Genomic DNA, 25,309 nt, shown 5'->3' with positions numbered 1-25,309 from the left:
TCCCAAGTCCAATTTGTTTAAAGGGTTAATATCAGTTTTTTCCTTTGTGCATTGAGGTATCATGCTCTGCCCAATTCGCTAGTCTCAATAAATAAACAAAAAAATATTTTTGGGGTTATATTTAATGACATTTTCTTCTTCAAAAAACATATAATGAAAATTTATTTTACTCAAAATTACTTCCAAAAGGATCAAGGCGATACAAACCTGGATCTAGGCTTGTATTGGAAGGAGGGTAGAGGACGAGGCGTGGTAGAAGTTCCTGGGGTAGAGAGGTGAAACGGGAAGAATCCAAGAGGAGGCCGAGCAGAGGGGGTAGGGATCGGCCAAGGACTAGCCGCCTGAAGATGCGGTGAGGTAGAGGCAATGACGAAACCCCCAGGATCCTATCACAAGGTAACTTGTTCAGTGTGCTATTATATCCTAAATTTAGTTCTTATATCAATAATGATACTAATGCACTTTACACCATTACTCATTCTCATTACTTCCGGTGGACTAGTCATGGTTGCTTTTTCAAAACATAAAACGATGAATGACTAACTCATATTAAAATAGTTTAAATCAGCAAAATGTTTCCATCATTGTGGTTAAAAAAACCATTGTAATATTTTTGTTATAGAAATAACTGTGATTGTGAATTTATAAATCAACTACATATCATGAGGGTGTCATATCCTTTTCATATTTTCCCTCGTCCCAACTACGTTAAACAACAGACGATGAAACTTGTTTTTTTCTGGAAATTTAGGTGGTAAACGAATCAAAGATTTCATTGCATAAAATGCTCAATGAGAAAGAACTTCAAAAGCTGAGTGATTTATACCTGCTGACTTAGTTCTCTATCACTCTCTTTTTTTTGAACTCTTAGCTTGTCAATATTTTTTGTCATGTGAGCTACATAGTCATTTAGTATGTTTGTTTCTCCAGTCTATAATTTGTTTTCTGATCCATCTTTTTGTTTCACTACGTTTCCCATTCATCTGCACATCTATGATAACTAAGCATGCTCTTATGAATACATATTATGTGGTTCATATGTTCTGTTTTATCTGGGCTGTTCTCTGTGGTTGACTGATCTCTATCACTGGGTCATGTTACACTGGTATCAGAGCCTCTCCTTGCCCAACGATCTGTGCATGGTGTTTACTGGAGGCCAGATGGAGCTCGAGGCCTGCATTGCCAAAATCATTGCTACGATTGAGCAATGATACACACTAAAGATGATGACCAAGCTGTCCAAACAGCTGCAGGCTCTCAAGGCATCCTCCTCCCAACCCCCAGACAACTGAGACCCGCTCCCACTTCAAACTGAATTCCACTCCGACTCCACTGGCATGCCTCTGGAATGCTGTGGCTAGATTCCTACCTTCACTGGTGACAACTGTTAAGCTCTGTGTAACTACAAACGATTTTTGATAGAACTTAACAATGTTCCCACAGTACACAGTGTCTGAGAAAGGTAGAAGGAGATAGGACGATAGAAGGAGGGGAGGACAGTTGGCGGGGTTGACGACGCCTCCGAGCAGACAAGGTTGATGATGTCTGGACTCAGCCTGGATGTCGCCCTCGGGCAGGGATGGTCGTCTGCAACGAGGAAGGTCAGACGGGCCTTCGAATTGGAGAAATGTGCGAAGCACTTACCAAGGTCAAAAACCATTGATCTCCCTTTGCCGGTTAGTTGAAATAGTCTCCGCTAATGGGCCCCCGACGTGGGCCTGGGCCAACGTTCGTAGATGCGGTGTTGGATCGCGTCAACAACACAGTGGGTTGGCTCTGCAAAGTGGAATGCTTCTTCCGCATAAACCCGATCTCCAACCTTGATTGCCTGCAGCTGATCCTCACGCCCCTTGACCTCAAGGCTCTGGACTGCTATCTTCTCACAGAAGACTACTTCTCCTTCCGCAAATTGTATGATTTTATGTGGAAGTTGGAATGTTGTTTTGCTAAATCTTCTCTACGTTCCTATTTTTTTTGAGGAATCTTTGCTAGGCCCCAAAAAAAGAAAAAAAGAGACCCAAACACTGGCGCAAGACCACTGGTAGAGTCTAAGTGTTCATTGCAATAATAGCAAAGGCATTTCTGGACCTGAAATTTGGCCTTGGTCACTGATCTTGTGTTTGAACATGAGGGGAATACCCGGTAAACACATGAAGAGAAACAAGACTGGACGCTAGTGGAGACACCAGAATCCAAGCCCAGAGACCTATTCATGGCATATCTCTCCTTGAACTCATCTGTGAGCATCTACTGCTGGTATTTCACTATGTTGTTGGCACGACTGTTCCAATCACAAACAACACGATTGACACTCAAACCATGGAGGACACGATACAACTCTTTTCATTAGTGGTTAAGGACACCCCAAGCTGCCACCCACCCAGCTTACTGATCATAAGATTCACCTGAAGGATGGGCCTCATCAAGTGAACCAGGATCTTACATGTATTCTTTCTACCTTAAGACTAAAGTATAGCGATTGGTGCACAAATTTCTGTCTGGTGGTATCATCCAGAAGTCAAACAGCTCCTATTTTCAGCCCCACTTTACTCATAAAAACGACAGGAGGCATTTGTGCATTAATTATCGAGTCCTTAAGCGTGCACTACGTCTGAATCATTTTCCTATTCCTTTCATCAATTAAGCTTCTACAAGAGGCATCAGTGTCCTCTTGGGTTGGAGGGAGATGATTGGCAGTCCGGTTTGGTCATGTCTGTATATTATTTGTACATAAGTTCCATCTTTAATGGTAGCAGGTTGGCCACCACTTAAGGGTGGTTTTCCTTATTCTCCTAAAAAAAAATCAATTAAGTTTCTACAAGAGCTCCATTGTATGCACATTTTCTCAAATGGGATTTACGTTTGGGTTTTTATCAGATACAGATGTAGCCAGACGACATTGGGAATAGGGCTTTCAAAGCACGCCATGATCATTTTGAGTTCATGGCCCTGCCTTTTTAATTATCGAATGCCCCTGCCACCTTCCAAATTGATATCTTTTAACCGTCCTCCAGAATTTTGTCCTTGTGTTTTTTAAAGTATTCTTATTTACAGTCATTTTACCGACAACCATGAAAACCTTCTGGAGCAAGTGTTCCAGGCGTTTGTAGGTAGTTCTCTCTGTGTCAACATGAAGAAATGTATCTTCAGCCAGCACTGTATGGAATACCTGGTTCACTTGGGTATCTGCCGATTGTCTGGCTACCGATGAGTCAAAGATGTTAGCCGTTTTAAACTCACTCTGTCCCATGGCACTCTAAAGAATTATCAATCTTCATTGGCCCCATTGATGGCCCCGTCAAAGAAGTACTCATTCGTTTGGTTTTGCTTGACATGGAGAACAAACTATCAGCTCCTACGAGCTCAGTTCTCGTCCTCCCAGACTTCTCGTTTCTGTTTGTCATTGAAACAGGATGTGACCAATCTAAGCATCAGCGCAGTTCTCATGCAGAGGTTCATTTTCAGAACTGACCAGTACAGTTTGAAATTCCTGTTAACCAGAAGGAGGTCCCGTAGCAATACCACAAGTGTCTCCTTCAAATCATGGGATATAATTTCAAAAATATGATTACAGAGAAGGCCACAACAATCAAGCAGCTGACTGATTTGATTCTGTGGCGCATGTATGAACACAGACGGAGGCCCAAGGACAGAAGGGCAGCCCAGCCTGCTACGGAGGGTATTTAAAACAACTGACCACCAGAGGGCTAAGGTAGCAAGTGTTTTGCCAGTAAGCACTTCTCCCTCCTACCTCTCTCTCGTCCCAATCCCCTTCCTTCACTGGTCGTCCTCGCCTCCCCTCCGCTTGCAGGTCTACCGTCACTGGCGAGCAGCAGCACTATCCCCTTTTCTTTCCTCTTCTCTGTTCTCCTGATGTTATCTCTCCCTTTCCCTCTCTGGACTTCATGCATGTGACCTGTCGAGTGGGGAATAGATTACATTTGATCAAGGTACAGAGAGAGAGAGCATAGATACGTTGAGCGGGAATGTATCACTGACACTCTCTCCCATTTACCATGCCTGCATTCTGTGATCTCTTATTCGTTTATAGAAAAGTCCCAAGTGCAACAGGTGGTGCAGTAAGACAATCTCTTGGACGTAGATCATTACTGCCCTTCAGATGGCCGAGTAGCCACCTCCCCATTTTATGATTTAACTAGACCTACTGTACAAGGGTCGAGCTGTTCTGCCACTGTGATTGGCTCTCACTCCCTCGATCGTCCACACATTTCTTAACAGTCCTATCAGGGGCCAGGAGGCTATGAAAAGACGTACCGCCGGATTACCCATCTACTGGAAGGGTATGAAGAATCAGATTAAGAAAGACGTCAACAAATGCCTCTAATACTAGGAATGCACGATGTCCAACCTCAAGCCAGCAGGATTAGTTGAACGGCTACCTAGTCCGACGGCCATTCGGGAGGAAGTATTGATGGATGTCATCAAAGGCCTACCAATATCAAAAGGACATAACTCAACTTTGAACGGTGTCTGCGGGATGTCAACATACACGCACTTCATCGCCCTCAAGTACCTGTATTCTGCCAGTTATTTTGCCTCGGCCTTTGTCAAAGAGATCATCTGCCAGTGCAGAGGGTCCAAGGTCATCATCTTTGACAGGGGCTGCATCTTCAAAAGAAAAATTTGGCACGAAACCATCAGAGCGAGAGGTCAGACCAATCCCATTCATCCTGGTCTGATCCAAACGGATCTTGTTGAATTCATTGATCCATTATTGTATGCTTCTTAGTTTCTTCATCATTCCTTAAATCAGAACCCGCTCCCGCTCCGTTGCTTTTGCTCCGCTCCTAAAGTCATGCCTCTTCGTCTCCTAGGCTGAGAGCTGCACATGAGCTTGCTTTATTACCAAACAGGAAGAGTGAACAGTTTCTTCGTGTAGACTTCTCCCCAGCCAAGCCTTACTCAACAAGTGGAGAAGGGAAGAACCAACAGGGAGAACCAATAACTAAGCAACAATTGTGGTTCTTGTTACAAGATTTGTTCCCATATACCCCTTATAGAATGGGGTATGCAGGTGACACACATTGACCAAAAATATAGAAAGGCCAAACATAGAAAGAGATTTAAAGAGGAAACAAGACATGTAAACAAAGTGTAATAAGGAAAGCTCGCCAGCTCACACTTGGGGAAGCTTTGCATTGGACAAACCAAAGGCATGGCATGCGTGGCTGGCTTGGGCAGAACTGAATTACAACAGTGCATTTCACTCAATAAAAATCACCCCCTTCCAGGTCATTTAGGGAAGGTTACCGCAACACATCCTGCATCATGAACATCAGGTATCACCAGAGGACTTAGCGGTTGACCTACACTACGATCGAGACCGGAATTTGAAGTTCTTACAGATCCACCAATAAGTAGTTGAGATAAGAATGGAACGTCAGATAGATAAACATTGGCGCCGTGAAGAATAATTAATTGTGGAAGACTCGGCCTTTATCAAAATTATGCTTTACAAGATGAAGTTGTCAGTTCGGAGGCCAAACAAGAAGCTGAGTTTGATAGAGAAAAATTAGGGACCGCAATTTTATGTCATAATTTTCAATCTTGCTTAAATCAAATAATACTTTTGCAAATTATGACCTCACTCAGGGCATATAGTGATGAGCGACATCGTCTTCATCTGGACTATCACTTCAAGATAGATCCAATTAAATGTCAAGTATTTAGTTATTATAGTAAAATAGGCCGAGTGAGCTATGACAGGAGAGATAATAAGTATTTAGTTATATTGTATGATAGACTAGGATAACAATAATAAAGATAAGTGTGATAATACTACAAATAAGGACGTATGTTTTTATGTGATTTAATGCAAATTAGTAGATAGATACAAGAGACGAATGAGAATAATATTTTAATGTTATGGTTACATGAAAGTGGGGGATATGTGAGAAGAAAATAACTATTTATTTTAATATAAGAAAGATAAAAATGTAGATTGATAGAAGGGAAATTTTATTTTTTCAAAAGGGATAAGAACAAAGCAATATAAAGAAAAAGAAATGAGGGAGAAAGGAATAATAAGGTATCAGATAATGAGAGAAGTAGAAGAAAAGGGTGAGATTATCCTTAGAGAATGAACATGTAGCTAAAAATATAGATTTAGGTAATTATTTAAGATAGTATTAATGTAAATTAAAAGATAGTATAATAATAAAAACAAAATAGGGATATAGTGCGAATATTGAAGATAAATCATTAGTAAAAAAAGAAATCATACACTGATAATATCAGAAAATATACATCATTCTCATATATTGTTACGTGGGCAGTATCATCAAATGATAAGAACTGAAAAAAAGTGGGACAATATAAGAAAGAGGGAAGATGAAGAAAACATTATAAATCAGTATTATAAAAAATATCTGAGAAAAATGAAAAACACAATGTCAGAATCAGAAAATACAACAAAATGCGCATCATTTCATTTTTATGATATAAACTTACTTATATGGGGAGGGAAATTATAAAACAGATAAGTGCACATTGGGAATATCATCAGATCATAAAAAACGAAAAATAGGACTTTATGACGAAGACGAAAGTTGAAGAAAGCAATAAAAATCAAGATTAAAAAAACCAGAGAAAATATAAAATACACATCCGCAGAATCAAAAAATATCAGAAAACATACATACACCCTTTTCATATGCTTTTACACATCCTCTCAGGCAAATTTAAAGCAAAAGAAGATCAACATAAAGTTGAATGAATTACTTAAGTAAAGGGTGCACCAAATCATTACTTGCAGATATTTCGTCTAAAAAATCTACTAGTAAGAAATAAGCAAAAAGGGCACAAAGTAATTAATCAGAAACGTAGGGTAAAAGAGGCAACATTTTCTCCCTCCTTTTTTTTTTCCCTGTATAATTTGCGACTTCATGAAACTCTATCACTCATTCGTTCGATCTTCCCCAATTTCTTCTCCGAATCGACCGCTGCAGGCGTAATCGCTCCTCTTCTACTGCAAAATTGCTCTCTTTCTTGCACGAGCTGCGCTCATTCGACACTCTATCTTGCTTTCTGAGAGCCCAGAAGAAGCTCAAGTTAAGGGTAGAAGGGGCTATTTGTACCTCTTGCTGGCCGCTGAGCCGCTGTAGAGATGGCCCATAGGCTCCTCAGGGACGCCCAGGCAGATGGTTGGGAACGCTCAGATTTCCCCATTGTTTGTGAATCCTGCCTCGGAGACAACCCATATGTCCGAATGGTGCGGTTGCCTGCTCTTTCTTGCTTAATTTCCTTCTGTTTGGTGTTATTTTCACTGGGTTTTCGCCGCTTTCTTATTTCTACCCGCGTGTTTGATCTTGGGCCCGTCGTCGTATTCGGAGAATTTACCTGTACATGATAATTTTCTTATCTGTATGAGTTGTTCAGGTCTGTAACCCTAATCCGAGAAGAACCCATCATAGGATTTGATGGAATTTTTTGAAAATTTTGATTGTTTCTTTGATCGATGAGGCTGCCACTGTTTCTCAACCATAGTTTGTTTGCTTTGTTGTCGCCGCTTCCCCCTTTTCTGCGTGCGTATTCGAATTTCGGCTCGTTATCGGGTTCTGAATTAATGCGCGATGATTTCTTCTGTTATGATTTTTTCAGGTCTGTAATCTTAAAGGGAGACTAACCCATACTTGGATATAATTGATTCTGTTAGAAAAAAATATTGTTGTGTTAATGATGCTACCACTGTTACTCAATCATTCGATGTTGGTTCTTATTTGCATTTTCTTCTAATTTCTCTGGTCAAGAAGAACCCATCCTGAAATAAGCAGAGTCTTTATAATAAAATGATTGTTTCCTTGATGAGTCTACAACAGTTTCTCAATCATTCGATTTTGGTTCTTATTCGTGGTTTTTTATAATTCCTACAGACGAGGGCAGACTACGACAAGGAGTGTAAGATTTGTGCAAGGCCATTTACAGTGTTTAGATGGAGACCAGGCCGCGATGCGAGATACAAAAAGAGTGAAATCTGTCAAACGTGTAGTAAGCTGAAGAATGTTTGCCAGGTCTGCCTTTTGGATCTAGAGTATGGATTACCTGTCCAGGTTCGAGATACAGCATTGAGCATCAACTCTAATGATGCTATTCCAAAGAGTGATGTGAACAGAGAATACTTTGCTGAAGAACATGACCGCAAGGTGGGCACTTTTGGGAAAATATTTTCCCCTTTTTCCGTTATATTCAACTGAATCAGTTACTCAGTGCGTTGGATAACCTTTCTTGACTTTGTAGTCCTTTCTTTATTTGAATTCAAGTTTGAAGCGTTATTTTTATTGGACCTGTTTTGACTTTTGATTTACTCTACGCTGATCTTATTTTGTTCTTTGTATTGTTCTTCCGTCGTTTTCTTTTAGTTTAAGGCCTATCTTTCTTTAATCTCTCCTTTCTTGCAGATTTTTTTTTTGTGCGTGATTCTAATCAACCTTGGTTTACAGTGGGGTTTGCTGTCCTCCATGAATACGAAAAGAGGACTATGACAAGCCATCCTCGTCTTTTGTCCATGCCAGGGTGACTATGGTAATGTTGATGACGATGAGGAGGCCCTCATTTTGATCATCACGCATCCCCAAAAATAATGACGATGGTTTGTGATTTCTTGACTATCGAGAGGAGGAATTTGTGAACAAGAAGAAAAACTGATTGATCTTATTTTCACACACACCAAAAAAACCTTGCATAGTACACAATAATCCCCTCTTTTAGAGAGGTGGCCGATCGACCATTGGAGGGATATGACCGTTGGACTCAACGGTCATATTTCACTATGATCGGGCCCATTTATAAAACATGGGCCAGGTAATACATGAGTTATTTGGGCCGTATGATCTAACACCCCCCCTCAAGTTGGGTATAGATGTTGATCATGCCCAACTTGGACACCAATGCCTGGAACTGCGGGCCAGGAATTCCTTTGGTGAAAATATCCGCAATCTGCTCCAGAGAAGGAATGTATTGAGGTATAATGAAGCCCTCATCGATGCTTTGTTTGATATAGTGTCGTGCCACCCTTGCATGCTTCGTCCTTTCGTGTTGAACTGGGTTTTTTGCCATAGCAATTGCCGATTTGCTATCAGAGTACAGAGTCATTCCTCTGTCTGAAAAAACTTTCAAATCCTGCAAGATACCCTTAAGCCACATTCCTTCACATACTCCCTTCTTCAGTGCTCGGAGTTCAGCTTCTGCGCTTGATAAAGAGACCTCCTTCTGTTTCTTACTACGCCATGTGACAAGGTTCCCTCCTATGAAACTGCAATAACCAGATGTAGACCGGCTATCCTCAAATGATCCTGCATAGTCAGAATCTGTGTAGAGAACCACACTTGGCTCACTTCCTCTGTTAAATAGTAGGCCAAGTCCAATTGACCCCTTCAGGTAAGCTAGAATGCGATCTGCTGCATGTTGGTGTGATTCCTGAGGATCATTCATGAATTGACTTAGAGAGTTGACTGCGAAAGCAATATCCGGCCGAGTGTGGTTGAGATAAAGTAGCTTACCAATGAGACATTGAAATGAAGTCTTGTTTACTGGTGTCTTTTTCACTTTGTTCAGCTTTTAACTTAACATTACTATCCACTGGTGTAGCCGCTGGTCGACAATCCAACTTCCCGGTTTCCTTTAACAAATCAAGGATATACTTATGCTGAGAAAGTACGATCCCTGCCCGAGAATAGGCCACTTCAATTCCCAGGAAATACGTCATTAAACCTAGTGCCTTTATGTCAAAGGATAGAAAGGTGTTTTTCCAGATTCTGAATTTCAGTGTGGTCATCTCCAGTGATGATGATGTCGTCCACATACACAATTAAAATTGCAATCTTCCCATCCTTGCCATGCTTTATAAACAATGTGTGGTCTCCCTCACTTTGGAAGAATCCCACTGCTAACATTACTGTTGAAAATCTTCCGAACCATGCTCTTGGCGATTGTTTCAGTCCATATAAGGACTTCTTGAGGTGACATACGTCCCTTGAATTTTGACTTAAACAATATCCTGGAGGAGGTGCCATATACACTTCTTCTTTCAATTCTCCATGTAAGAAGGCATTTTTCACATCGTATTGATAGAGCTTCCAATTAAATAGTGCTGCGAGTGCTATTAAGACCTGAACTGTGTTTAGCTTTGCAACTGGGGCAAAGGTTTCGTTGTAGTCAATGCCGTAAGACTGTGTATATCCTTGTGCCACCAAACGAGCTTTGTGTCTGGCCACTGACCCATCTGAGTGATATTTTAAAGTGAATACCTATCGACTTCCCACTAGTTTCTTTCCGGGTGGGAGTGGGCCCATCTCCCAAGTACCATTTCGCTTTAGTGCTGCCATTTCTTCTTCCATTGCTGTCTTCCACTCTGCAGATGACATTGCTTCTGTCACATTCTTCGGAATAGATACGGTCATCAGGGCTTGAACCACCTGATTATACTCTGGAGAGAGCCGGGAGTAAGATATATAATTTCTGACTGGATCCACTGGCCCTCAGAGGCCCCATCGGCGAGTGTGCGGTACTCGGCTTCGGCACTAGAGCGGGAGACTTTGTCCTGCTTGCTACTTTTCCAGCTGACGAGACTGCCAAAGACAAACGTGCAGTAGCCCGTGGTAGACCGATGATCCACAACGGAGCCGGCAAAGTCAGCATCAGTGTAGACTTTCACTGTCTTGTCAGTTCTGCGAGGGAAGAGCAAGCCCTTTCCGGGGCAGCCCTTCAGGTACGCAAGGACCCGGTGGGCGGCCTGATGGTGAATCTCCCGTGGGGAGTGCATAAACTGACTGAGCAGGTTGACAGCGAAGGCGATGTCGGGCCGAGTGTGCGTCAAGTAGAGGAGCTTCCCCACCAGCTGCTGATACTGGTGGGATTTCGTCAGCCTCCCCTTTGCCCAACTTCACGTTGGGATCAATGGGAGTGCTCACCGGCGCACAATCGGTCATCCCTGTCAGTGCCAGTAAGTCGACGGCGTATTTCTGCTGCGAGACGAAGATCCCACGGGGGGAGTAGGCCACCTCAAGACCAAGGAAGTAGCGAAGAAGGCCGAGGGCCTTGATCTCAAACTCCTTAGCCAAGGCAGTGCTGAGGCGGACGGCTTCGACAGCATCAGATCCCGTGATAAGGATGTCATCGACGTACACGGCAAGAATGGAGACACCGGTCGGGCGGTGACGGAAGAAGAGAGAGGCATCTCCATTGCTCTGAGTGTACCCTTCGGTCTTCAGAACAGAGGAAAACCTCCCAAACCACATGCGCAGGGACTGCTTGAGTCCATAAAGGGACTTCCGCAGTCGGCACACGTGACCGGGGGGGCCGAGTGAGTAGCCCGGGGGCTGCTGCATGTACACTTCCTTCGTCAAGTCGCCGTGCAAGAAGGCGTTCTTGACGTTGAACTGGCGGATGGCCCAGTGGAAGTGCGCTGCAAGCGCCAGAATAAGCCGGACAGTCTCCATCTTCGCCACGGGAGAGAACGTCTCGAAGTAGTCTACGCCATAGGACTGAATGAACCCCCGAGCCACAAGTCAAGACTTGAGGCGTTCGAGAGTACCATCCGCATGATGCTTCTTGGCATGAATCCACTTGCAGTCCACTACCCTCTTGCCCGGAGGTAGTGGAACGACGTCCCACGTATGGTTCTTGAGGAGAGACTGCATCTCCTCGTCCATCGCCACTTTCCAATGGGGAGAAGCGATAGCATCGGCTAAGCGGCGAGGAACGGGATCCGACTCGATGCGGGTGAGGAACAACCGGTAGGGAGAACTCAGCCGGTCAAAGGAGAGGTAATGAGAGAGAGGGTAGAGGGGGGCCGTAGTGCACTGACGGACCCCTTTCCGTAGAGCAATAGGCCACCCCAACTGATCGTCACCATCGACAGGAGAAGGAGCGGAAGCAATGGGGGACTCTCCGGGAGGAGCAGTAGAAGACACACCGGGAGTCGGAGGAGACTCACCGGAGGGCGAGGGTAGACCGGGAGCGGGGGGTGACGAGGGTTGGTCACCGAGAGAGGAGGAGGGTGATGCACCGGGGGTTGACAAGGATGGGGGGCCGGAAGGAGGAACGGAGACCAAGGGGAGAGGGAGAGCTGCCGAAGGGGGAAGGGCAGGTAACGAAGAAGAGGTAGAGGATATGTCCAAGGACCCTGCAGGAGGAAGTGAGGAAGAGGAATAAGGGGAGAAAGATCCGGAAGTGAGGAGGGTGGAGTGGGAGTGGTGGACTCCACGATCGGACTTGGCCCCAAGGGGGGGACCGAGGGAGCCTCATCCAGCGGAAGGCGTGATGAGGTAGAGTAGTCCCCAAAATAGGGTTCATGCTCGGCAAAGGTGACGTTTGCTGAGATGAAGAACCGCCGAGAAGGCGGATGATAGCATCGGTACCCTTTTTGGAGGGAAGAGTAACCCACAAACACACACCGGAGTGCGCGGGCATCAAACTTCGTGCGTGTGGGAGAAGTATCATGGACATAGGCGGTGCAGCCGAAGATACGAGGCAAGAGTCCCGTCCGAAAAGAAGCATTCGGGAATGCCACAGTCATCCGGTCCAAGGGGCTGGAGAACTCTAGGAGTGGGGTGGGGATATGGTTAACGAGGTGAGTACTCGTCAAAACCGCCTCTCCCCAATAACGCCCCGGCGCCTTGGAGTCCAACAGCAATGTCCGCGCCGTCGAGGTAACATAGCCGATGCGACGTTCAGCCATGCCATTCTGCTCGGGCGTGGCCACACAAGAGGACTCGTGGAGGATGCCCCGGTCGGCAAAGAAGGAGGCAAGGTCAGCGTTGAAGAAGTCCCGGGCATTGTCGGAACGAAAACGCTGGATGCCTCGACCAAACTGTGTCTGTACCATGGCGCAAAAGTGTCGAACATTCTGCGCAACCTCCGACTTTGCAGTCAGGAGGTAGACCCACGTATAGCGGGTAGCTTCGTCCACAAAGAGTAGAAGTAGCGGTGCCCTTTCAGACTGATCTGCGGGGCCGGCCCCCAAACATCACTGTGGACTCGGAACAGCGGGGTCGATGTGTGAGACGAGGATGAAGCAAAGGAGGATCTGCGGTGCTTGGCTAACTGACAAGGTTTACAAAGCATAGTCTTAAGGTCCATGCCCGAACACAACGAGGGAAAAAGACGCTGTAAAGTGGAGAAAGGTGGGTGTCCAAGTCGCTGATGCTCCATCAGAAGGCGTCCCCGACGCTGCTCAGCCACCGAGAGAAGAGTCCGGTGCACCATGAAGCACTGGGAGCAGCCTCCATCGTCCAGCATCAGCAGTCCGTTCTCCCGCCTAATCGGTGTAGTCCGGCCCACCTTGTCAGACAGAAACATGCCGTCAGGTTGTAGGTGGAAGGAGCAGGAGATAGCATCAACTAAGCGCTGCGGAGACATAAGCACGGCCCACAGGTCGGGGACATGGAGAACGTTGTGGACCACACCAAGGCCGTCCACATAGACTGCCCCGATTCCGGCCACACGGAGACGTCCACCCCCGGCCGTGAGGACAGTGTGGCCACCACGATGCCGCTCGTATGATACAAACCGGGCATTGCTCGGGGTCATGTGTTCGGTAGCCCCCGAGTCAAGGACCCAAGTCGTATCGGAGACGACAGGTGAGTGGAAGGCCGTATGGCCACAGTACCATGCATCTGAAGATGAAGGAGGGGAAGACGCACCAAAGCCGCCGAAGTTGGCCGTGGACGGATTCTGCAGGGCAGCCATTTGGTCACGGAGGCGGGCCAAATCTGCCTGAAGCTGGTCCATGGTCACTGCGGAGGGGCTGGCGGAGGAGGAATCAGAATGGGCCACCATGGCCTTGCCTTCTGCAGCCTCTTTCTTCTTTCGCCAGTCATTCAGGCGCTTCTTGCACTTGTTCTTCCCGTGGCCCGGTTTGCCGCAATACGAGCAAATCCTCGTCCCAGCTGGAGGAGCGGCGAAGGTGGGCGTAGGGAGGATCGACGGTGCCTTGCCGCCTGAAGAGAGGGCAGAAAGTAGTGCAGTCAACTCACCCGGGGGGCCGGAGGAGGGAGTCCCATGGAGGAGGAAGTGGCTTTCCTCTTCTTGAAGCTCCTTCACCAACTCCTCGAGGGCAGGAGGACCTTCCTTGCGGTGCAAGGCACGACGACGTACGTCATCATACTCGCGGTTCAGGCCGCTGAGGAAGCCCATGATCCGCAGAAGAAGCACATTCTGGAACGTCTTGGACGTCGGATTGTCGGGCGGTAGGTAGTAATCCACTTCATCCCACATCTTCTTGTGGGCAAGTGCATATTCAGAGATCGTCAACGACCCCTGACGGAGATTGCTGGCTTGACTTGCAAGGGAGTAAAGACGCCACCAGTCGCTTTCCCGGCCACAGAAGGAGCGCACCTGATCCCAGAAGCCTTTCACCGTTTTCTGATGCGGAAGACGGTCGCGGAAATCTGGAGCCAGGGTGTACGCATACATCCAGCCGAGGATGAACTGGTCCTCAATGTCCCACGCTGCATAATGTGGGTGGTCGACGGTAAGGGGGTCTTCAGTGCAATGCTTGAAGAGCTGGTGCGCCTTCAAGGTGGTCTCGACGAAGCGCATCCACGGGAGTAGATTCGGGCCCCGTAAGAGTGTCGTCTCCGGGACCGACGGAAGCGGATGAGCCACCTTGTAGGACAGTGGCTTCTCCAGGAAGTCGGTCTCAGTGAACGGCATGGTGCTGCTACGGCGCTGCTACGGCAGTGCTGCGGCTGCGGCTGCTGTACGTGCGCGGCGGCTGCGGGCTGCGGCTGCTGTGCGTGCGCGGCGGCTGCAGGCTGCAGCTGCTGTGCGTGCGCGGCGGCGGCTGCGGGCTGCGGCTGCTGTGCGTGCACGGCGGCTGCAGGCTGCGGCTGCTGTGCGTGCGGGCGGCTATGGGCTGCGGCTGCTGTGGCGCACGGCGCGCGGCTGCGGCTGCTGTGCGTCTTGGCGGCTGCGGCTGCGGCTGCTGCGTCTTGCGTGGCGGCTATAGGTGGGCGATGTCAAACCCTAGGGAAGGAGCTCTGGAGCTCTGATACCATGTTGGGGAAGAGAAGAAGAAGATAATGACATAACTTGAACAGAGTACATGTAAGGGTATATGTACCCTAAGAGGGAGAGAGGATAATAGGGCTAATGGGCTTATAGAATAGGGCCCATTAGCCCATGAGGGATAGTCTATCACTAACAATAAATGTGGAAATTCAGCAGATAAAAGATCAATTGGAGCATGATAATTTAGTGTCTTTGAGGCCGTCCTATTTATAAGATGAGTGGCCGTTGCGACTGCTTCAGCCCAATAGTTCTTGGGACAATTCCCTTGAAATAAAAGAGCCCTGGCTGAAGACATGATATGGCCAATCTTTCTTTCAGCAAGTCCATTTTGCTGAGGGGTATTCACACATGAGGACTGGTGAATTATCCCCTCTTCTTCCATGTAATTAGTTATTTTTCCACAAAAGAATTCTGTTGCATTATCTGATCTAAATATCCGTACTTTCTTTCCGAATTGTGTATGAATCATCTCACAAAATTTGATGATAATAGATGGAATTTCAGTCTTAGATTTCAGTAGATATACCCATGTATATCTAGAGAAATCATCTACAAATAAGATGAACCATTTGTGATGGGATAGTCCATGTGTGGAGCAAGGTCCTCATACATCACTATGGATACAATCAAATGCTGATTGAGTTCTGTGATCTGAAACTGGAAAAGAAGATCGTTTGTGTTTAGCAAATTGGCAACTTTCACAGTTCAAATTATCAAAAATAATCCCTTTAAACAAATTGGGTTGAGAATGTTTTAAAATGTGGAATGAGGGGTGCCCTAATCTCCTATGCAGGAGGTTGATCCGCTCTTCACTCTGGGCAGTATAGGTGGCTTTCTGCTTTTCATCCTCCAATCCATCTAGCAAGAGAAGACCTCCCCTCCTCTTAACAGATGAAATCTTCCGTCCGGTTTCCTTAAGACATAGGAAACAAGAATCTGAGTCTAAAATAAATCGCCATCCAGTATCATTTACTAACTGAATTAAGGACAATAAATTTGCTTTCAATTCAAGTACATGCAAAACATCTTTCAGCAATTTCCCTTTGATCTCAATTGATCCTCTTCCTGCCACTTCTAATATTCCACCATTGGCAGTAAAAACTCTGAGATTATTAGTTTCTAGCTCATAATTTTTAAATAGCATTTTGTGGGTGACATATGGTCTGTCGCCCCAGAATCTAAAATCCAAGAAACAGTAGTGGGTGTATTATTAGTAACTGTAGTAAAAATAAATTTCTTACCTGACTGTACGAGTGAAGTGGAGCCAAATTTCTGAAGGATCTTGTTTACTTCTGACTGAATAAGTTTCTGAATTTCACCTCCGTCCTCCCCTTTCCTTGCGGTAGATAGTTCCTCTCCTTCACTGGCCACATAGGCTTTCTTGTGCTGCCCTGGATTCCACGTCCCTTTCCTGATCTGCTCTTCCTTCCAGGCTAACTTTCTGCAGTCCCTTTTTAGGTGGCCTGGTTTCCTACAATAGCCACAAGTAAGTTCTGAAGAATTACCTTCCTGTGGAGTGGACTTCTGGTGCTGAGTAGAAGATGTGGCCGCATTATTCATGTTGGGCCTTGGTTCCCCTTTCTTGGCCAAGTGGGCCACTGAGACAGGGGTAGACGCCTCGCCATCCTTAGAGTTAAGCTTCTTCCGCCGCTCTGCCCCTTGCAATTCAGAGATAGCTTCTGCTAAGGTGGGGAACCTCTCTCTGTGCAGCAATTGGCTTCTAAGATTCTCATACTCTGAATTCAACCCCATCAAAAAAGTGAGGGTTCTGAATTTGGTTTCTCTGAGATAAGATGGTGAGTTCTTGTCGCCGGTGGGCCAGAGAAGGTCAAGCTCCCTCCATATGGCCTTTAATTTTGCGGAATAGGAAGAAATTGATAGATTTTCCTGTTTCAATGCTTTCTCTTGTTCTCAAAGGTCATAGACACGATAATCGCTGTGAGTTTCTGCACATGATCTCTGAATTTCTTGCCATAAGTCTCGTACGCAGTCAATAAGTAGATAGTCGTCTGCCTGATCTGGTTCCATATTTTTGATCATCCAATTGGTGATAAAGGCTTCTTCAGATTCCCAAATTACTCTTTCGAGTTTGGGAGCGTCTTCCGAAGGAGCATCTTCTGTTAGGTGGTTCCCCAGGTAGATTGCCTTAAGGGATCTTTGGACCAACGTTATCCATTTCTGCCCATTGATTCCATTATATTTGATATCCAGGTCCGGTAAAAACAACCTTGGCTGAGCAGGTGTTTCGGCTGTCTTAACGATGGTTGAGGAGGTGATATCGGAGTCCTTCTCAGCCACCCTGGACTTTCCCATCTAGAGATGAATAGACGGAGCACAAATAGACGGAGTACTCCTTAACAAGAGCTGCTGATCGGAGCAATTCTTCACTGGAGAAGAACTTCCCCGAAAAATAAACACAATTTCTGATCGGGCAATTTCGCCGTGTGAAGCTTCAAGAGGAAAAAGCCAAACTCCTCTCTTCGTCTGCACAGGTCGTAGCTTGCCCCAAGCATGGAGTCTTTCTGAAACGCGTGGATCGCGAATCAATCTAGTACTCCTGGAGTGAATAGATACTTCCAAAGGTGAGAGCTCGCGAAATCGCGAAATCGCACAGTCTCTGAAATCGCCGAGTTCGCCGAGTTTGCCAAGGTGGCTGAGCTCGCTGAGTCACCGATAGAGAAAGATAAGAGTCGCCGAGGAAGAAGTTGCCGCCGAAATCGCAAGAGGAACTTCGTCGCGGAGTTCGCCGAGTTCGCCAAGGTGGCTGAGCTCGCCGAGTCGCCAATAGAGAAAGTTAAGAGTCGCCGAGGAAGAAGTCGCTGCCGAAATCGCAAGAAGAACTTCGTCGCCGAAGCAGAAATCGTCGCCGAAATCGTCGCTGAGAGAAAAATAGAAATTATCCGAAGAAAAAATTGTCGCCTTTGGTGTGCCTACGATCGCTGCTCTGATACCATGTGATTTCTTGACTATCGAGAGGAGGAATTTGTGAACAAGAAGAAAAACTGATTGATCTTATTTTCACACACACCAAAAAAAACCTTGCATAGTACACAATATTCCCCTCTTTTAGAGAGGTGGCCGATCGACCGTTGGAGGGATATGACCGTTGGACTCAACGGTCATATTTCACTATGATCGGGCCCATTTATAAAACATGGGCCCGGTAATACATGAGTTATTTGGGCCGTATGATCTAACATGGTTCTTTTTGAAAAGAATGACGGCCAGGATGAAAATCATTATCGTTATCTTAGTGGTAGATGATGTGGAGGAGGACAATTAAGCCGTCATCATCATCATCGTCAGTTATCAGTGACTGCTGTAAAAATCATTGAATTGTCTTCGTTATCCTCCTCTTGTACCGGATGATGATGAGGATGATGACGAAGATGACTATTGATGGACAAATACATTTTTCTGCCTCCATAAGATTGGTCTGCCTCCTGACCAGTCTGCCGATGTCATGGTTGTCAGCCCCCACCACCTTGACCGCCTCTTGCGGCCCCCACCTTAAATATTCCCGTATTGTTTGAGGATGACGAGAAGACAATGATGAGTTGCCATCTTCTTCGCCATTAGTCTGTGTCATCTACTCATTAGAATTAGAGTGATGATGACACGGACATATCCATTAGTTTCATTGTCGCACACCCTTATCATGATGATTACTGCTATGTTGAATTTTGGATGACCATGACAAGTTTTGTCCTGGCACGAATCCTTTTGTCTAGTATCAAACTTTGCCATAATTATGTTTTCTTCGGGCTGCTGATTATGTTTTTATTGTTATGCCCTTACTCTAAATTCTGCGTTATCTGCGACTCACTTTCCTCAATTCCAATTCATAAATTAAGTGCGGTCCATTTGTATTTTTTTTTTAAAATTAAGTTCGAACCATTTCCAGTCTATCACGTGTAAGAAAATAAAAAAAAATTAATAAAATAATCTACTTTGTGCGCACATATTCCTTTTTATAACGTATTGATCTGACAATAGTTGGCAATATCTTTCAGGTGCTTACTCTGATATTTTATTGTCCTTTTGTGCACTGCTGCATATTAAATCATGTTATGATGTTCAAGCAATCGTGTTCTTGTCTCCCCATTTTGTGTGTCGTGCTTGCTTGCTCTTTATCTTTGTTGGATGGAGTTGGTCTTTATTCGTTTGCTCAATGTTCTTCAGGCCAGAGCAGGGATAGACTATGAATCTTCTTACGGGAAGGCTCACCCAAACGACACTATTTTGAAGCTTCAGAGAACCTCTCCGTATTACAAGAGAAACAGAGCGCATATTTGCAGCTTCTTTGTCCGTGGCGAGTGTACACGTGGGGCGGAGTGTCCTTATCGGCATGAGATGCCTGAAACTGGCGAACTTTCACACCAAAACATTAAAGATCGCTACTATGGGTAAGAAGACTTAATGTTTTCAAAAATAATTTCTGGTAGATGATTATGGTTAATCTTTCCCTTGTTTTTATGTTTTTGCAAATATTGTGCGTTTTTTTTGCTTATGGCTTTTATGCTTCAATTAGGGTTTTAGGCTTGCGGAAATCTAAATTATGTTCCACTAAGATTTTTCTGAGAGTGGCATGACTATTGCCGTTCTTCAGTGATTATGGGTTCTGATAAATGCCTACCCTCATTTCATATATCGGTTAGCATTGGTCTTTTTATTTTACTGTGCTTTGCCTCTCTATAAAAAAGTAGGAGGAAAAGGGAAAAAATCCATTTAAATATTATGCTTTAATTACTGTTGGACCACTGAAGAGTTCAAGTTGCCCCACACGCTCATTACAAGGAGAATTCCAAATTTAACTGCATAGGCAGAGATAAAATGTTCGACCCCCACTTGATTATCACTTTTTGTTGCAGGGTGAATGATCCAGTTGCCCTGAAGCTCCTGAGCATGGCAGGAGAGATGTCTACTCTCAACCCCCCTGAAGACGAAAGCATAAGGACCCTCTATGTGGGGGGCCTCGATGCCAGGATCACAGAGCAGGACCTCAAGGACAATTTCTATGCCCACGGCGAGATCGAGTCAATTCGGCTCGTACCGCAGCGAGCCTGTGCCTTCGTCTCCTACACCACCCGAGAAGCTGCCGAGAAAGCGGCCGAGGAGCTCTCCAACAAGCTGATTGTGAAGGGCCTCCGGCTCAAACTGATGTGGGGGAAGCCGCAAGGGGCGAGACCCGAGGTTGACGATTCCGAAGGCAGTGCTTCCCAGCAGCAGCAAGGCCTCCTTGCCCACAGCGGCATGCTTCCAAGGTCAGTGATATCCTTGCAGCAGTCTGGGGAGCCCATCCAGCCACCAGGAATGCAGGACCTGCAGCAGCAACAACAACAACAGCAACCCATGAGATACTTCAACATCCCGGCTCCGGCTGTCGCAACGGAGCGGGCGGCATACCCGTCGATGGATCCCCAGAGAATGGGAGCAGTTGTGCCTTCCCAGGAGGCTGGAGACTTGAAAGCCACTGTTTCAGAGAAGCCGCAGGCTGCGGGTCCATCTTACCCGTACTTGATGGCAGCGCCACCGCCGCGGCCCGGCCTCCAATATGGGCAATATCCCCAGTTTTACGCTCCTCCTTATGGATACATGGCTCCTCCACCGGCGTACCGACACCAGTTTCCGTACCCTCCAGTGAGCCAGCCACCGCCCCCAACAGCAGCCCACCAGCAATCTGCAGCGGCGCCGCCAGGCTCGTCGTCCCAGGTTCAGAAATGAGGTGGGAGAAACTTAAAACTCTTGAGATTTTCTTGTGGCATTCTTTTGATTTTCCCCTTTTTTCCTTAGTGGGTTTTTCTCTCCAGTTTCCTTGGCCTCAGATGGCTAGAAGAGTCGGAGCGAGAACATAGGTAAGATGCCCATCCTAGATCCTGTTATAGAACTTGAGGGATATGGTCTTGAGGCTAACTCTACTCTTGTGGGATCTCTTTTTATTAATTTTTTTTGCTGTTATGGTTGATCTCCATACAGATGCAGAGAGAGGTAGTTCTCTTGATCCTTGGTTCATTCTTTGAGAGCCTTCTATAAACCTCCAAGGTCGTACTTGATTTTGAATTGTTTAATTTAATTTTTACCTTTTTTCTTCATTCGTTTTCTTCATTCATGAAGTCTGTGAATATCTTAGTGAGAAACAGAACGTCATTTGGGCTGCCAGTTATAATATTTTATTATTCAGAACTCTGTAGACGGCATTGTGCTATTCGAATTACTTCCAGAAAATTTTGGGCGTCTCAGTGTATATGACAAAGAAACCATAGCTTTGGACGGGTAAACAATGGTTGTTTCTTTATTTTATTGAGAGATAACAGATTAAATGTGGAATTTAGAGAGAAGTAGCGGATTCAAGAGGGAGGAAATTCTAGATTTTGGTGGATACTGAGAGAAACTGAAGGAAAAATGGGGAAATGTGTGGAAATGAACGAGGGGAAAATGGTGAAAATTTAGACAGAGAAGTAAGAGAGAGTGATAATATTGTAGAGAAAAAGTTTCATGTTATGGGAAGAGAAAGTAGTATAAACAGGCATAAATCATCATATTATGGCAAGAAAAATTGGATGGAAATCGTCAGGAAACGAATGGTAAATTTAATAGTCTCTACACTTTAGGGTGTTGATGTTTATGATCTTAGTAAATTTACAATGCCTCTCCCTCATTTTAGATCCTTATATTTCAGCAGTATGAGGTGTTTTTCATTTTCAAGGAGGTTAACAAAGAGTAAACACTTCAGAACACTTTAATGAACCAGGATGAAAAATCTAGATCCTAGGAAGCCTTGGCCTACCAGAATCAGTGAAAAAGAGAGGGAAAAATAGTATTACTACATATGATATAATCACGCAAACAATCCTTCAAGATATTCTTTATTGTTTCCTTGTCATTTCTTACTCATTTTCTCACTAGTTGCGGGCATCCACATCTGAATTCATGTACCCTCGTTCAATGGCAATTGCTTCTCCTTTGATTGTTCCTTGGTTATTGTAAGCCCACTCGTCTAATGGATTTAGTTCATTAAATGCTACAGCTCGTTGACAATCATAAGATTAAACTCCTGTAATTTTATATGGACAGAATATAAATATTGATCATTAGTAAGACTGCTTGACTTCATGAAAGTAAAGCAGGGCTAAAATGACCTTAATATGCAAAATATGATATTTTTAAAAAGATATGGAATATTATAATAACTTGGTAAACTAACATGATAAGATTCTACTCCAGATCAGGATTAGAAATGATGGTCCAGAATGATGATCCACAGATCATCAGAAACGCTACAACTACTAGCTAACTCCAATTATAAACAGTTTAACATATACCTAGATTTATATGTTTTTAGATCTTTTTATTCCAAAAATATATTTTGAGGATCGATTGTATTCATAAGAATAAAATTCAATGTATCTACCTAATTATTTTTGTGAAACCTTGCGTATGATGATTCATTTTATTTGAAAAAGGGACAACACTTTTACGCTTTTTATTTTGGTTTCTCATCGGTGGAATTAGTTAGAATAGTATTTCAGATTCTGAAATTACTTTACACGTTAGATGAATAAATACAGAGTGATTTACTTTCTAAAAAAATAAAGGGATTTCTACGTTCAGGTGAATGACTAATCGGCTTTGAGAATGGGTTGAAAAAGCCTAACTATGATTGAACTTATATGGGATATTGATGAAAGCGGCATAATTATATTCATTTGGAGATATATTTGGACTATTGAGGCCATACGTATATGGTTTATATGGTCGAATGGCTTATTTTAGTGGCCTATTTTTAACCTATATGTAAAATATTTACCTATATATAAATTATTTTCTTATTCATTATAACTCTTGCAGTTATTTGTTCTGGGAGAACTTAAAATAATATTTGTTCTGGGAGAACCTATATAACATGTTACTCTAAAATAAAAATGACTTGTAAACCTAATAGTATCCTTAATGAAACATTAACTTGTGTTATGAATTTATCGAATCATATTTTTACCAAAACGGGATGTTTTGTGAAAAATCCCAAAGCATTGGAAACACGATGTTTTAAATATGAGACGAATCTGTTTTGATAATAGATGACACATCTTGAAATAGAAAAATATGAAATATCACGAATACATAGGGAAAATCCATTATTTATATGATTTGTCATTATTGTAGACACTTTGCACAAGGACATGGAAAAAATAGCATTTTGACCAGACGGATGTATCTGTATCAAAGTAACCACCTAATTCTGTATCTGTATTTGTATCTGTATCCCACGTCAAGAATTTATCTTCATAAAGGATATTAATATAATATTTGATAACGCAGTAATTATTCACCTTTTCCTTTATTTTACATGTTTAAAATGATCATACATGCCTGATAAATGTTTGTGGAAGGATATTCTGATTTCTTGAATTTTACGTATTTGTTACTGACTCTTTCAACATCAGACAAGTAAAATACATTAATTTTATAACTTAAGATATATGTTTTTCAACTATTTAAGGTTTTTTTAATCATTTTTATGGGTATATTTTGAAGTTTCCACTCGTTAAGATTCAATTTATTTTGATTCTAGCCAATCTACGAAAGTTAAAAATGATTTTATGCCCCAATAATTGAAGATTTTTCTTTCTGATATCCTGATTCCCCACACAATAATATTCTTATCATTTAATGAATGCTTCCTTTTTAAGTGCACAGGGATACAACGTGATAGAATAAATTTTTAGAATTAGCCTGCATAAATGCAATTTGATGCATTAGTCATGTGGCGGTACAAGAAAGTTTGTAATTATAGTGGTAAAAAATGAATTTCTTAGCAGGGACATCCGTTCTTGCTGTCTTGTTCTCTGCCGCGGACTGGGATCGCATGATGAAGAAATTGGTGTGATTACAATCAAAATAAATGGAGATGTGAGGCCATGACACTAATGTGCATGTGGAAATGCGGGATTTGAGTACTGATTATTTTATTTTAATTATCGATAAAGAGTAAGAGGCAAGATCGATGCTCTGACACATGCATTGATGGAGAAGAGCTCAAATCAACAGATAAATCATGGAATTTCAAACAATGATATCTAACAATGTAGAATGTGTTTTTGGCTGAAATTTTGAGGACAACTTTGCCACTCTTCTCTATACATCCATAAACTTGGATCAATAAATAGACCCCTGAATCTATATAAAAATAATCTATAAGTTTCTCCTACATTTGTAAGCATAGTGAAAGAGGTGGTTCTGTGATCCTTCAATATTTGTTAATATTCTTATTATTGATTAATATTTGAAGATAAGAGAGTAAGTGGAGGTGCTCTCCTACATTAGTAATTTGATTTTTTTCTCTTGCGATTACATTGGCATCTTCTTCTCTAAATAAAAATCTATCTGTCTAAATCCATTTCAATCACATCCTAAATCCTACATTATCTCAATTTCTCATCATTTTAAGGCCACTATTTCACAAATAATACTTATAAAAAACAACTATTACATATATATATATATATACTTATCATCATTTCACATTTCTTCACTTTATATATCATCTCTCTACTATATATGTATATACCTGTCTTCCATTCCTCTTCATTTAATAAATATCTCTCTATGTATCACCCTATCTTTTCACCATCATTCATATTTCTCTATATGTTTTAGAATGAATTTCCATCGTCATCCCCATATCACCATTTAATATTAACAATTATCTTATCACCATTCCCTGTGGAGACAATCCTTTATCTTGAGTATCTAATCATAAGTTTTACTAATTTTTATTGCTTAACTCAATCATCGACAAAAAAATAAACCCCTAAAATGAGTGCATCAATTTTGAAAACAAAATGACAGTCAATGAAAGGAAGTTGAGTAAATCAACAAGATTATTATGCGTACATAAAATGAAATCATAAATCTTGTTGATAACCAAAAAAATTAATTTTGACCTCCATCAGAGAAAGAACTTAACATATTGTGAAAATTTAATCTGAAATTAAGTAAGCAAGAGATCAATAAATCACATTTTTTGCATCAAGATAAGTTGGGAGATTAATTCTTACTCTTATAAATAACTGATAATACTTATTTAAAGCTTAGAACTATCTTCTGAAGAGAATATTAGATCCATGTGATGGGAAATTCATGTTCAAATCCAATGTATGGCAGCTGGAATAAAATATTGATTCAATATCATTCAATATTTGTGATTTAATAATATGTTTCAATCATTGAAATTCTTAAAAAGGATCATTTTGGGAAAACGTTATGTGGACAATGAGAG

At 43.3% G+C, this 25,309-nt stretch overlaps 1 protein-coding gene across 2 annotated transcripts; it reads left to right on the top strand.

Moving 5' to 3' along the window:
- The first annotated feature begins 6,910 nt into the window (after positions 1-6,910).
- On the top strand, positions 6,911-20,988 carry LOC144706463 (zinc finger CCCH domain-containing protein 40-like). Of its 2 annotated transcripts, none has more exons than XM_078579427.1 (5): positions 6,911-7,231; positions 7,893-8,162; positions 19,213-19,436; positions 19,902-20,755; positions 20,841-20,988. In XM_078579427.1, exons 1-4 carry the CDS (start codon positions 7,127-7,129, stop codon positions 20,752-20,754), a joined length of 1,452 nt encoding a protein of 483 aa, XP_078435553.1. In that variant the 5' UTR covers positions 6,911-7,126; the 3' UTR covers position 20,755; positions 20,841-20,988. The 2 variants fall into 2 exon arrangements, with proteins under 2 accessions (XP_078435553.1, XP_078435552.1); XM_078579426.1 differs by having other exon boundaries at positions 20,824-20,988.
- Positions 20,989-25,309: the final 4,321 nt, after the last annotated feature.

Source organism: Wolffia australiana, chromosome 8 (genome assembly GCF_029677425.1).
Source record: "Wolffia australiana isolate 7733 chromosome 8, ASM2967742v1".
Taxonomy (NCBI): domain Eukaryota; kingdom Viridiplantae; phylum Streptophyta; class Magnoliopsida; order Alismatales; family Araceae; genus Wolffia; species Wolffia australiana.
Note: the sequence above shows the minus strand (reverse complement) of the source record. Positions and strands in the feature narration are given on the sequence as shown.